Source organism: Hemiscyllium ocellatum, chromosome 30, assembly GCF_020745735.1.
Source record: "Hemiscyllium ocellatum isolate sHemOce1 chromosome 30, sHemOce1.pat.X.cur, whole genome shotgun sequence".
In the NCBI taxonomy this organism is placed as follows: Eukaryota; Metazoa; Chordata; class Chondrichthyes; order Orectolobiformes; family Hemiscylliidae; genus Hemiscyllium; species Hemiscyllium ocellatum.
Window position 1 is genome coordinate 48,632,770 of NC_083430.1, and position 15,315 is coordinate 48,648,084.

A 15,315-nucleotide genomic window follows, 5' to 3' on the forward strand; every position below is an offset into this window, starting at 1 on the left:
GCATCTGGGGTGGCACAGTGGCTAGCACTGCTGCTTCACAGCACAAGGGAGCCAGGTTCAATTCCAGTCTTGGGTGACTGTCTGTATAGAGTTTGCACATTCTTCTCGTGTCTGTATGAGTTTCCTTTGGGTGCTCCAGTTTCTTTCCACAGTCGAAAGGTGTGCAGATTAGGTTCATCGTGTCCAGGATGTGCAGTTTAGGTGGATTTGCCATAGTAATGTAGGGTAACAAAGATGGGTAGGTCTTGGGTGGTGCATTCTCTTGAGGGTTGGTGTTGGCTCGATCGGTCGAATAGCCTGCTTTCACATTGTAGGAACTGTGGGGATGAGAATAGGTAGGATATCTGGTTGGCATGGAAGAGTTGGAACAAGTCATAGAATACATCTCTATGACTAAATCGGTTATAAGACATTTTCGAAAAGGACAGAAGAAGGGGCCAAGAGGTCAGGGACTGATTTATCATTTATTTTATTGCAGGTCCATGAGGATGATTGGTGAACAGGATTAACTGTGGGTCAGGACACAAGCAGTTGAGTTTTGAAGGGGTTGGATTTTGTGGAGAGTGGAAGGTGGAAGCATGGAAGATTGATAAAGAGATTGCAGGTAACGTTGAATGCCAAGGTGATCAATATTTAAGAAATTCATTGGAGGAAAGAGTGAGGTAGGGGAAAGATGTGTTGTGGCCACAATGCTGCAGACACTCAGGCTGGTCTTTCAAGTGACAATGGAACCATACAAAGGCAATCCCATTGATCTGAGCAACAGACAACAGGTATTCAAGGAAAAAATGTTTTGAGACTCAAGACATTTTATCAGCAATGCTTTTTTAATCATGAAAGTGCCAAGATAATTGATTTTGTTTCGTAGTTATAACCCGTTAGGTGGAACAGAACATGTTCTAAATGATCGGACTTGTTTATGGAATGAGTGTCTTTCATAGTATTGCCTAATGAAAAGGAAAATTGGGGTTCAGAGATTACTTTTACTGTAAACTTGACAGGATTTTGTTCTTAGTGATTTTGCACTGTTTTTATTTTCTTTGTATTTGCAAATGGAATGTAGATTGAAAAGTTCAGACAAAACATAGCATCACAGTAATAAATTATACTTGATTCTACATATCTTCCCTTGGAATCCTCTCTCTCAAAGTGAGAACCAATACATCTATGAGCAGCAGTACCTTATCCCATGAGTGTCAGCTTCATGTTAGTCCACGTGCTACAGATGGACCAAACTGACTGTCACAACTGAGCCCACTCTTAACCTTATTTTAGATCTGCATAACCACTGCAGAAAGCCAACACTAAAATGAATTAGCATAAATGTGGCTGCTAAGGTATGCCAACCTAGCACAAACTCACAATCAAGTCTACAGGTGCTGAAGAAGAATTATACCGGTCTTAAAATGTTAACTATTCCTCTCTTCACGATCGCTGCCAATCCTGCTGAATTTCTCCAAAATTTTCTGTTGTAACTACAGGTTAGTGGTTAAATATCATGATGCATTTACTTAATAATTGGGGTTTATGTTTCATGATCAATTAATGGGGCTTATACCCCACTGTGTAAAATAAACTCTAAAATGAACATATACGAGAAAAACACAATAAAAAAAAACTTACTTCTACACAGTCATTTTGTTTTCTCATCAGATCTGGGGGTGCCTTTGATGGAGTGGAATCTACTATAAAGAAAGTCATTTTTTCAGAAAGGTATTTTCTAAGTTAGAACTTGTCAAATCGGTTCCTGCTCATAATCACAGAATGCTCATTGGCTGTGCTGGAGAGATACGATATGCACGAGCAATGTTAAAACATGGAGAGCATTAAATGGCTACCTTTGTTATACTGACTTAAGAATGGAGTTAAAGCAATCACCTGTTGCTGGGATGCTTTTGCTCAGATTCTGCTCCAACTTGCCTTTGGAGTTTTCAGCTTGACATGCAGCTAGTGAGGACAGTTGTGCTGATTGTTTAATGAGAGATACTCGGTAGAAATAGTTTCTCCAAAACTGCTCTTCCTTTACACTGTAAAGGAATACATAAAAGCCAATGCAAAATACACTTCTAGTCATAGATATAGGCCATTCCTTATGTTAAATTTCAGAAGATTCCAATGCACAGCACAGAACAATACTTAGCTCAAAATTTTCATGTGTGTAACATGAAATGTGCAATATTCTCATAGTCTTTATGTTGTTCAGGAAATGGAAGGTTTTTACTGTGAGTCAAAGGATTGTTCCATCATCAATAGCAACACAGGCTGACTTTTCCCCAATTAACATAGAAACATAGAGAAAATACAGCGCAGTACAGGCCCTTTGGCCCTCGATGTTGCGCCGACCCAAGCCCACCTAACCTACACTAGCCCAATATCCTCCATATGTCTATCCAATGCCCATTTAAATGCCCATAAAGAGGGAGAGTCCACCGCTGCTACTGGCAGGGCATTCCATGAACTCACGACTCGCTGAGTAAAGAATCTACCCCTAACATCTGTCCTATACCTACCACCCTTAATTTAAAGCTATGCCCCCTCGTAATAGCTGACTCCATATGTGGAAAAAGGTTCCCATTCTCAACACTATCTAAATCCCTAATCATCTTGTACACCTCTATCAAGTCACCCCTAAACCTTGTTTTCTCCAATGAAAACAGCCCCAAGTGCCTCAGCCTTTCATCATACGATCTTCCTACCATACCAGGCAACAATCTGGTAAACCTCCTCTTCAACAATTCTTCAGCATCATAGCCAAGCAACATGGAAAACCATAATGGAGACTGCATATCATGCCAGTTAACACAGCACAACTAACTCAAAACCTCTGTCGTCAACATGACAGTGGACTTACCAACCAATTCATTGAAGCATCTCTGAATGCTGTTGTCTTACATTTATCAAGAGAAGGCTGTGGAAATGTGGAATTATAAGAAGCCACTTGTCTATAGAAAAAAAATGCTTAAAAATCATGAATTTCCACTGGTGAATGAACAAAAGTAAAGTACTCTTCTTACACTGGACAGTGACTTGGGATTGATGATATAACAGATTTTAACACATTACTTTGATCAATAATTGTAACCCTTTTTAAACAATTACAGTTTGTATTCTTTTTCAAAGCTGGAAACTCAATTCATTTTTGCCACAGTTTGTGATAAGAACCCGCAAAATGGATTAATTATTACATTCCATTACACTAGACTTGTTATTTCAGTACAAATTGCTGTTATGTGGCTGGGTTTGGTCCAACATGCAAAAGCAAAAACACAGAAAATCAACTTCTGCATCGTACAAATTAGTAAACACTCACTGTATGATACATTCACCTGTACTGAATGAAATCACCCACTGTGCAAAAATACTTCTTGTAGAACTCAGTGGAAATGTCAACAGCTGATCTTCTTAGTGACACAATAAAGATTAATGAAGTTGAACAGTAAATTCAGAGCTCTATAAGCCCTAAAAAGAATATTTATTTTCCTTTGCTGATAACTACTTTTGGTTGTGAGAGGTGGGGTTTCAGGAGGATGTAAAGGAGAAGTGTTTAAGGAGGAAACATCACATGATGGGGTACGTGGGGCTGAAGGTATAGTTGCTAACAGTGGAGCAGAGGCCAATAAAGCTGCACAAGAGGCTGGGGTCAGAAGAACAGGGAGCTTCAGAGGGCAGAAAAGGGGCTTGTAGAGCTGATAAGGTTATGGAGTTGAGGATGATTAAGGCCATGAGGAAATTTTAAAAAGAGCCTGAGACAGCAAAGTGATTGGTGGGGGCCGGAGGGGGGGAATGACACAAAGTGCGTGGACAAAATCAGCAGCCAGGATATACAGTTTGTAGCAGGTGTTAAAAATAAACTGAACCTTGGCTAACATTCATTAAACCATATAATTAATTGTTGGTGCAGATTGTTACTTCACGTAAACTACTGATTCTATTCATCTTGTTGTCCTGATAGCTGGAATCTAATTCAGTCAGACAAAGTTATTGGTCTCTGTCAAAATAACTTTGTAGATATAAAACATAAATGCAAGACACCATAGCTGCATTAACAATCTAATTTATATAGCACCTCTAACATTGTAAAAAATATCTCCATGTGCTTCATAGATAGGTTTCCATACAGAATTCGACATCAGGTTGCACAAAGAGATGCTACAACACATTACCAGAGGTACCCTTTGTGCAATGTCTGAGAGAAGGACAGAGGGAATTGTGGGCTTAGAGGTTTTACTTGGCAGCCCAGCTAGCTAGGCTTGAAGCTCTGGAATTACAACCCAACTCCTCCCCACATTCAAACTTCTCTATTACCTTTAAAAACTTAATTGGCTGCACAACATTTTGGCAGGCACCCTGAGGTAGTAAAGGTGCTATATGAATAAATACAAACTACAAATGCAAATCTTCGCTTTATAATGTTCTGTGCATTTATGGGATTATATATTTTAAGTCAGGAGACTCATATTGGTACACAGAATAAAAGATCAATGTTGTGAACATTTACAATGTTTAAGGCTACAAAATATTCTTGATGTGAATTAATACAATTTACAAATACTCTATAATACTACAGCTGGCTTATTACTGGAGAAAAAGTAAAATCATTACTTCAAGTTAAATGAATTCACCATGAAATGATTTATTTTATAATTAAGAACTATTTAGTTTTGACCCTTTCATATCTGATGGTTGAGTCATATAGCCTTGTATAAAATTAATGTCACCCATCCATACAACTATTTATTGGAAATTATATTTCTTAGCAAATGAAAAGAAATACAGACTTTTGTGTTAACTTACAGTTTTGGCACTAGTTCAAATCGCATTTTGCTCAACGTTTCATCTTCCCGAAGCATCACAATGGCTACAGGGGCTATTTTGTCAAAATCAAAATTAAACTGTACTCCAGCAGGGGGGTCCCTAAGAAAGTTCCGTCGTTCCTAGTAAAACAAATTGAGTACATAAATTCATACATTTCCAGTCTTTCTTTATTACATTCAATATTACATTAGCTCCTTGTCTCATTTTATTTTAGAACACTGTGACTGAACAATTCTGGAAGATCATCTTTGAAGTACATAAGCATTACTGCCTTTCTTCCATCTCATAAATACCAACTGCTAACATAAGTGTATTGGTTTCAAATGTACAGCTCTTCTTTGCTGTGTTTTCCTCACATCTCGCTGCTCTACAGCGATTTTACTTCCACTGAATTTAGTTTAATGAAAGATTACTTTGATGACTTTTTAAAATATGTATTTGATGGAATAGCTCAACTGTTAAACAGCTCAACTGTAAAACTGTCATTCACTGTGCCAAAGGCTTTAACTCTTTGAAGACTATGAAAAGCAACTTTACAAGTTGAGTGCCGTGATGAATATATGCATAAGAAGAATATTTCTAGTTTGTATTTTCAAATACCGTCATTTACGTAGGTTACTATTAAGAAGGGTTTAAAAAGAAACTAGGACAGACGGTCCTTCTGAAATACTGACATGATCTAGTTTGTGTCAGACAGCAGGGAGCCCCCATTGCCCAGCCCCCACTACCCCAAACCCCCGCTGCCCCGGAGTGTGAATAGATTACTATTTTTACTGAGTGGTTTGTGATAGGTGGGGTAAACATTGAAAGTTCAGATAATTAAGGATTGATTTTAGATTAGGAAACCCAAAAATTAAAAACTTTTAAGGCAGTTTGGAGGAGACATGACAGGGGTCAGAAGCAAATCTAGTTTCTCTCCTAAAAAGGAATATAGAATAGTGCAGGTAAAACCCAGTTAATTCAGTGGAAACATTTAGTTGATAAGATTTGAAACCAGGAGTGTTTAGTTATAAATCTGCAGGTATTGAAAAGCTGCGGAAGTCTAAGATTTTAGTCTTGTGAATATTCAAATTAAGATGACTTCACACTTCACAGGAAAGGTCTGTGGAGAATCAGTTAACTCAAAAACAAAGATTTGATATGTGGGAGTAATTTCCCTACATTTGAATCTCAATCAGAAAATAGGATGAAACTTTTACAACTTTTCAAAGTGCATTCTATATAATGTTAGGTTGGTTTGATTTTTCTTTCTGTGTAATAAATATCTATTTCTAAAGAAATTCAGCCATACGTGACCATGGTTCAGTGAACGCCAACCAGCTTAACTAAAACAAAAAAACTCCATCAAGCAAGGTTTCAAACTCAGATCTGACTTGTCAAGTGCCATCAGCAGGAACCATAACAGTCTGCAATTTGCATGTCTGTGAGTTAGCCTGAAGCAGTGTAATATCCACAGTACCTTCTCTCTGACATGGCTAATGACAACAAAGTTGTAAAAATTTCATAAATCTAATTAGCTCCTTCCGCAATTCAATATGCAAGAATGTGCTGAAACATGTTCAAAATCAAACAAATGGAAAAAACACATTTCTTAAACAGCCAACAAACAACTAAATGCCAGAAAAAGCTGAAAGGACACTAATAGCATTAAAAGTGGAAAATTTAAATATCAGTGCTGCAGCCAGAAAAAAAATCAAATAAACCTAAAGATGTGATTGTTGTTTTAACTGTTTATTTTCCAGAATACTGGTTTATACTATGACTGAATTATATACTTGGCTTGCATTCCATTTTCAGGAACATGCATCAAGATCACAATAAAAAACCAAAGGAATTGTGTAGCAGTGTTAGGAACCTTAGAACATTTCTGTTGAGGGCTACTTTGAAGAATGTTGGCCTCCCAGAATATATTTTGTCCAGGAGTCCAGAGTGACTGTGATGTTTGTAAAGTGTTTGAGGACATTGACAGACTGTTCAAACCTTTGACTAATCATGTTACTGAATAAAGTAGCTGTTATGTAACGATGCAGCACTCACTTTCACATTTAACAAAGATATTACTAACCTTTGAAATAAGGCAGTATAGGAAAAAACAAAAAAAATCTAAGTTATGATGACAGCTCAGATGGAAGCGTTTCTTCAAGCTGTAATAGCCAAGCATACCATTTTTTAATTTTGGAATTGTTAATTTGGGAAAACTGAATTCATGATAATGTCTAATAAACAGATGGGGTCAAAGATACCTTTTGGCAATAGGGGATATGCTTGGAGTGTGGTAATATCGGGTTGAGATGAACAGAAAAGAGACACAGGGCCAAATGAAGCTTTCTTATTTGCAGAATTTCTCATCCTATTCCTCCGCAGGATAATTTGCTGGCTTGCAATAAAGATTCAAAACTTTAAGTCCAAATGATTAAGTTAGTTTGTACTACACAACATTTCCTTGCACAGTATGTCACTTCAAGGTTTGTAGCTTCATTTTAAAATTTCTCCAATTGTCTCCTCTACTGTAATTGTTGACTCTCAGGCTCCAATATTAATTGAGAAGCAGAGAGGCTGCAGGACAAACCAATAATGTCAGAATAAAAACCAAGGAACTGCACACACTGGAAATCAGAAACAAAAACAGAACATGCTAGAAGAGCTCAGCAGGTCTGGCAGCATCTGTGGAGAGAAAGCTGAAAATGTGTTGCTGGTTAAAGCACAGCAGGTTAGGCAGCATCTCAGGAATAGAGAATTCCCTATTCCTGAGATGCTGCCTAACCTGCTGTGCTTTAACCAGCAACACATTTTCAGCTGTGATCTCCAGCATCTGCAGACCTCATTTTTTACTCTGTGGAGAGAAATCTGAGTTAACATTTAGGGTCCAGTGACCCTTCCTCAGAACTGATGGCAGCTAGGAAGAAGTTAGTTTTTATACAGAAGATAGGGTGGGGGAGAGGTAAGGAGTGAACAATAGGCTGAGATGGAGCCCAAGGAGCGAGGAGAACAGTTGGACCGACAAAGCAGTGGATCACGATCAGCCTGGGAAAATGAATAGCAAATAGTGGACAATTAGTGGCTAAAAATGAGTTGCATGTGATAACAAGGCCTGGTTTGCGGGATAAGGAAATGGGAGAATGTGCCTCAAACTCTAAAATTTTTTAACTTGATATCGAATCCAGAAGATTGTACAGAAAATGGAGGTGCTGTTCTTCCAGCTTGCACAGAGCTGTGCTGGAGCAGTGCAGCAAACCCTGAGGCACAGATATTAGCCAAGGAACACAGTGGTCCTGTCCAAAATGTGGAGGTCCTGAAGGCGTGAAAGGTAGGACTGCATTGTAACTTTTGTGTTGCTTCTTGCCCTGCAGTTTTGGCTAAATTAACAACCTGTCCTTATTATTACCTAGCAATCCCTGGAGAAAAGTTGACACTGAATGAGGGTATCAGTGAATTCTAGTGCGAGTTCCTTTCCAAGGCTCCATGATGAAACAGTCAACTCATTGTCTGGACCCATTGTTGAGTAATATACATCTGAGTGAAGAACTGTAATGTAGGGAATTGCTCAAGTGACTGGCTTTTGGAAAAGACAAAATAGTCAACTTGGGAGAAAAGGATCAAAATAGTTTTAGTACGCAACTTACTGTCGACAGAAAGAGAACTTGATGCCTTACAATCTCCTCATCATCACAGCCAGCCCATGGTGGAAGTGCGGAAGCTGGAAATAAAACCAAAATTGTAATTAAAAAGTAGTTTTCTCATTTTATGTCTGTTGTTCATCAATCCACTGAGTGAAGGGTACATGCTGGGAGTTGAACAATGGTGTTTAGCTCTTATCATTTTTCTTAAATATCTTGGTGTTTGGATTTAGAATTTATCTGTCAATGCAGCAATATTGCTCATATGAGCCTTTCTTTACACAAAATTTAAAAAGGATAATTCAGTGAGAAATAGAAAAAGGTTTGGCCTGTGTTTATATAGCCAGTTTATGTTCTCAGGAGGTTCGAAGGAATTTCAGTTAATGATGAATGTGTCTGACCTGGAATATTTGCAATAAAGGAAAACATGGCAGCTGAGTTTGTGTACAAACACAGAAACATAGGAACAGGAGTAGGCCATTCAGCCCTTCGAACCTGCTCTGCCATTCAATATGATACTCAGTAACCTATTCCCACTACCTTTGATCCCATTAGCCTTAAGAACTGTAACTAATTCCTTTTTGAATAAATTAAATGTTTTACAACAATGGCCCATGTTGAGTACAGGATAATAGTTAGCCACAACACTAAGTTGCTCTTCTTTGGATTGGATTGGGTTTTTTATATCCAGTTGAATGAGGCTTAAGCCCACAGCCTTCCAATATAGAGGCAGGGGTGCTACCACTGACACCTACATATCAGATTTCAAGGGCTGAATTGGAAGGGGTTTGGACATTCCTAGAACATTACAGGTGCAATTTCCTTCCTCTTGCAGCAAGGGCAGCAAGTTGAGAATCTATAAATAGCCCTAATATGTCTGTTTAATAACAGGATTAAGCCAGTGATTCTGTTCGCAATTGCAATCTTACGACCAGTTTCCAACTCCCTGCCAGGTCAGAAAGTGATCTTGTATTGGTGATGGCAGAATCGAGGTTGTCTGTGTTGCCCCATGTGGTCAAATAGCCTGCCATTACACACTATCTAGGCTCCAACATCAAACTTAATTCAGCATTCTACATTCAGAACAGGAAAAACACAGAAAACCTGGTTTTCAAAAACAAAATTCCAAAGTCCTGAATTTAAATCACTGTCAACTGACACATTGAATTTCTATGAATGTATTTATGGGGCGGCACGGTGGCACAGTGGTTAGCACTGCTGCCTCACAGCGCCAGGGACCTGAGTTCAATTCCCACCTCAGGCGACTGACTGTGTGGAGTTTGCACGTTCTCCCCGTGTCTGCGTGGGTTTTCTCCGGGTGCTCCGGTTTCCTCCCACAGTCCAAAGATGTGCGGGTCAGGTGAATTGGCCATGCTAAATTGCCCGTAGTGTTAGGTAAGGGGTATGGGTGGGTTGCGCTTCGGTGGGTCGGTGTGGACTTGTTGGGCCAAAGGGCCTGTTTCCACACTGTAAGTAATCTAATCTATTCAAAAACTTTATAACATACCGAAGTCTGAATTTATGGCTCAAGATTAAAGAAATGTTAACATATGACACACCTTTAGTAAGCTTCCCACACCACCACCCTCTTCAATGACACATATTAATACAACATTTGACAAGAGAAGTATGAATACAACTATTTATATTCATATCATGCTTTTAATGTAATGAAACATTCCAAAGCCACTTCACAAGAAAGTTATAAAACAAAGTGTGATAATGAAGCACAGAGATGACCAAATGGCGGTCAAAGAGTAAGGTATTAAGGAGTGTTTTAAATGAGTAAATGTGGTCAAGTAAGGAAAGATTTAGGGAGAGCATTTCAGAGTTTGGAGCCGAGGAAAGGCATGGCCCTCAATGGTGCACCAATTAAAACAAAGGAAGCTCACGTGGCCAGAATTATAGCAGAATGGATATTTTGGAGGTTTCTGGTCTCGGAGAACCTTTTGGAGTTAAGGAAAGGTGAAGCCATGAAAAGATTTTTTTAAAAAAATTAAAAATCAAGACATTACTATGTTGAAAGTCAATGTAGGTCAACAAGCACATGGGTGCTCAAGGAATAGAACCTCTGTGAATTAAGACATGGGCTGCAGAGGTTTATAGAGGGTAGAATAATGGGAGATGAGCAAGGAGTATATTGCAATAGTTAAGTCTAAAAATACTGAAGGCCTGAATGAGGCTTTTTGTGGTAGACGAATTGATGTGGAGGCAAATTCAGGCAATCTTACAGAGGTGGAAACAGGCAAACTTAGCAATGGCATGAATACAAAATCAGATAATCTTCTCTGGGTTAAATGTGACAACATGCTCATAAAAGAATGGTTTTATCCCAGACTATTACCAGTGAGATGGATGGAGTCAATACCCAGGGAATGTTTTGTTTTTGGTGAAACTGAGAAAGATATATTAAAAGACTTTGAAAAGAAAATGGCCATTGGCATGGTCATCATGAATCTGAAGAGGAAATTATGGACCAAATCACTGATTATGAAAATACTTGCTCAATAAATGCAGAACTGGATTGGGAAGAGAATCTTTTAATATTTTTACATAAGAATGGATAATTTGTTTAAATGAACCAATATAGTACCTGTCATCTTCGATTTCTTTTCTTTTACAAATTTTTCTTGTTCCTTTCTAAAATTCCCAATAATTGTCTATAAGTGACAAAAAAATGAAAATAATTAAACTGATGAAGTTAACTTGTACTCAATTGCAGAATATGCCTTAATGGGCTTGAAACACACCTATAAAAATATGAAAACTAAAAAAAACAAAAAAAAAAATTGATTGGTAAAATTGCTTACTGCATTTCAAGCTCATTCCAGAGGTAGATTTTATCTTTTCAAGTGGAAAAAGTGCTTGGAAGGGGATAAAATGACCATTTCTACAGACCAGCACAGGCTCTACTCCCACATGACAACTTTGAAGTCAGCTAAGGCTATTATAGGTGGAAAGGGTGTTTAAAACTATTAATTAGATCCAATTAGGTCATTGCCACTGGAAGTATATGTTAAGTCTGTCACTTGGGAAGACTGCACACCTAACCCATAAAGGGCACAGCGGCTCCAATAAGCTCAATCTAGAAGTAACGGTGTAAAGGTAAGGTCACTAGATAAGCAATCCAGAGGGCCAGGCTCATGCTCTGATGGCACGGGTTGCAGTGAAATTTGATTTAATTTATAATTCAGAGATTGAAAGCTAGTATTTGGTAATGCTGACCAGGAAACTATTCATGACCCCCTTCCTGAGTAAGGAGAAGCAGAACAAAAAGGGAAAACTTATAAAAGAAAAATTAAAACTGTGTATTTCCAATTCCATTACTGAATACCTAACCAATTACTGGTAAGACATGTTAAATTTGGGTTTCAACTACCTACACATCATTTTGGATCATGTAATTTTGAGATTAAATAACATAATCAGAAAACGTTTTTGACTAAGAGTTCAATACAATTGATAAAAATAAAGAAAACTAATTGCTTCATAGAACATTTTCAACAATAACAATGGTTAATGAAATTCACTGAGCAATAATAAATCTGATATTTTAAGATGTATGAATCAACTAAACCATGTTAAGTGGGTTTATTTAGAAGCATTAGCTTTTGGAATGCTGCTCCTTCATCAGGTAGTTGGATAAGTACTAAAGCGCTCTAAAAGCTAGTGCTTCCAAATAAACCTGTTGGACTATAACCTGTGTTGTGAGATTTTTTAACTTTGTACACCCCAGTTACCTGAAGAAGGGCTCATGCCCAAAATGTTGATTCTCCTGCTCTTTGGATGCTGCCTGACCTGCTGTGCTTTTTCAGCAACACATTTTCAACTCACACTCCAGTCCAACACCGGCATCTCCAAATCATGTTAAGTGGGTTTTGGTTAGCTATTGGCTGGGTGGCTTTGAAATACAGAAAGAAGTCAACAATGGGGATTCAATGCCCACCACTGGCTGAAGTCATTGCAAAGGTCTTATCTTCTCAACCTTGTCCTTTACCTTGCCCTTTGCCCTCAGGTTAAATCACCACTAGTTGTTGATCTTTAGTGAGAGTGGTCTTGTAGAGACTTTACTGATTAAATAGAGCCTGGATTCTAATATGTACCTTAAGCAAATACTGACTGCAAAACATCTCTGGCTCAAGATCAATGTGAAATAAATACTTCACAGATGTTTTTCCTTCTGAAGCAGAGGCATTGTCACATTTTGGCATTTACTACATCAAATGACAGAACTATACAGGATTCAAATGCAATGACATCTGGAAACTGGGGATAACAGGTGCGAGAGTAGCAAGATAATCATGAATTTAAATTATGAAGTAATAAATTCCAGCCATTTAACTAATATTAATACAACAAGCAGATACATTAAACTGAGTGGAGTGGCCTTCTCATTAAGTACCCAGTACCTTAGTGCATCAAACACTGCAGCATTTGCCCAAAGATTTTGGAAATTGATTGACCTCTGGCATGTTAGTTTCATGGAATTAAGCCACAGGAAAAATCAGGAGTCTAAAGATGACCTCAGTGCCCTTTAAAGGGAAAGAGAAACAATAGCATCTCAATTAGGGTTTCCCTTGTGATTATTTTCCAGGAAATTCACCTCGACAATCTAACCAGACAAGTTTTTATTTCTTTATTCTCCTTTAAAAGAAGGAAATGTAAGGACATCAGTGAACCAGATGATTTTGATGGTTCTCAATGGTAGTTTCATAGCATCATCACTGAGACTGTTTCCAATCAAAGTCTTTATGAAATGAATTTAAATTCCAGCAGCTGCTGTGGTAGTAGGAAACCCACCGAATTGATCCTGTGCAGCAGACTCCTCAGCCCATCATACCATCAACAGTTCTGAGAATTTCACCCTGTGCCAAGCTCCTGACTTATTCCATAATCCTGCAAATTGTTTCCATTTAAATAAAAGTCCAACTCCCTCTTGAATGCCTTAAATGAATCGATCTCCACCATATTTCCAAGTAGTGCACTCTGAACCCAATCAACGAGTGAACACGTTTTCTCACCTCACATTTGTTTTATTTTGCAAAACAATGTAAAACTATGCCTTCTGGTGCTCAATCTGTTTATAAGCAAGAACAGTTTCACACTATGTACTCTGTACGGACCTTTCAAGATTTTGAGAAATTGGATCAGACATCCCGTCAGCTTGTGCCTCTCGGAGTAAATTAGTTCCAACCTCTCTAATTTTCCCACATAACTGGAAGTATCTCATGGCTGGAACCATCCTCATAAACACCTTCTGCACTCTCCCCAGTTGCATCCTTCCTTCATTTGCATAATTTACTTCTGTGTTATTTGTGAAACCTTGTTTCACGTAATTTAGCTGAGACATGTGGCTGTACAACATCACTCAATGGGAATGGGCTGAGTGCGATGAGACGTGAAATTTAAATGCAAGTTTTTTTTAATGACACTTATTAATTTCAAAAATGTGTGCTCTTTGCAGCATTCCAGCATTTCAATGCTCTGTGCCACAATAGTGGGGAAAGGTAAGGATTCTGTACATTGCTGAATTTCTCAATTCAACAGTGTCCTGAACAAACTTTGACAGCCTGTGAGGAAGACAATAAGAGCTGGCATGAAAACTTTTCAATATGTACATCCACACCTTTTCTTTTTCCATCCTTATTAGATTTGTTTCTTGCCTTTTTCTCTTTTTTTTATTAGATTACTTACTTAGTGTGGAAACAGTCCCTTCACCCCAACAAGTCCATACCAACCTGCCGAAGCGCACCCACCCAGACCCATTCCCTTACATCTACCCCTGCACCTAACGCTACGGACAATTTAGCATGGCACATTTTTGGACTGTGGGAGGAAACCGGAGCACCCGGAGGAAACCCACGCAGACACAGGGAGAATGTGCAAACTCCACACAGTCAGTCGCCTGAGGCAGGAATTGAACCTTTTTATTTCTTCAATTTTCCTATTGCCTGTTTAAAAAAAAAAGATTTAGAACAGTAGAGGGTATACAGGGAGCAACATCGAGGGAATTAGCTACATCGTTCCTTCTGTTGGGTAGCAAACTCGAAATGGAATTGGGAGAGGGCTACTGAAGTAAAGGGTGGCACGGTGGCTCAGTGGTTGGCACTGCTGCCTCACTACACCAGGGTCCCAAGGTTCGATTCCCGCCTCGGGTGACTGCCTGTATGGAGTTTACACACTCTCTCCGTGTCTGCGTGGGTTTCCTCCCACAGAATTGGCCATACTAACTTTCCCGTGTTAGATGCATTAGTCAGAGGGAAATGGGTCTGGATGGATTGCTCTTCGGAGGGTTGGTGTGGACTGGTTGGGCCGAAGGGCCCGTTTCCACACTGTAGGGAATCTAATCCAATCTAAATGCTGGCTCATCCCAAGGATTGTTCTGGGCAGTGACTCTGTTGGTGTTCACAATACAGCAAGATACAGAGAGGTGAAGTCAGATGAAGCTAAAATTCCTTGCTCTGCTTGGTGTATCCCAAGGAGGAAGAGGATTGGCTGACACCCAGAGGTACTGCTTCTTCAATGTTGCACTGGGAAAAGTTACTGATCAATTCTTCTACTAATGCAGTGTACATGATAAAGGATCTGGACCATAAAATAGAAACAACAGCAAGGCAGTCTAAAAAAAATCACAGTTGCACATTTGCTTTATATCTCTGGTATTAATAAATGACTCTTTCTCAATGCTATGATTACAATAGTCTTCAGGTGACATGTAAGCAATTGAAGTGACTGTAACAAGAGCACCCTCTACTGTGAGCCCTCTGCAAACTCACTGATTTGGACAAAAATAACAAACTCACTGATTGCTGAGGAGTACAGCTACAAACTTCTGCAATTGTTTGTCACCATCCCCATCATTTCCACATACTCTAACCTCATT

At 38.8% G+C, this 15,315-nt stretch overlaps 1 protein-coding gene across 1 annotated transcript in view; it reads right to left on the reverse strand.

Annotated features, from left to right (window-relative positions):
- LOC132829844 (synapse-associated protein 1-like) overlaps positions 1–15,315 on the reverse strand; it is a 30,359-nt gene that overhangs the window by 9,242 nt on the left and 5,802 nt on the right. The window contains exons 3-7 of the mRNA XM_060847222.1: positions 11,026–11,092; positions 8,439–8,512; positions 4,795–4,934; positions 1,879–2,027; positions 1,624–1,685 (exon numbers count right to left, since the gene is read on the reverse strand). Of these exons, the coding sequence (XP_060703205.1) occupies positions 1,624–1,685; positions 1,879–2,027; positions 4,795–4,934; positions 8,439–8,512; positions 11,026–11,092 (492 nt within the window). The remainder of the gene's footprint in view (positions 1–1,623; positions 1,686–1,878; positions 2,028–4,794; positions 4,935–8,438; positions 8,513–11,025; positions 11,093–15,315) is intronic.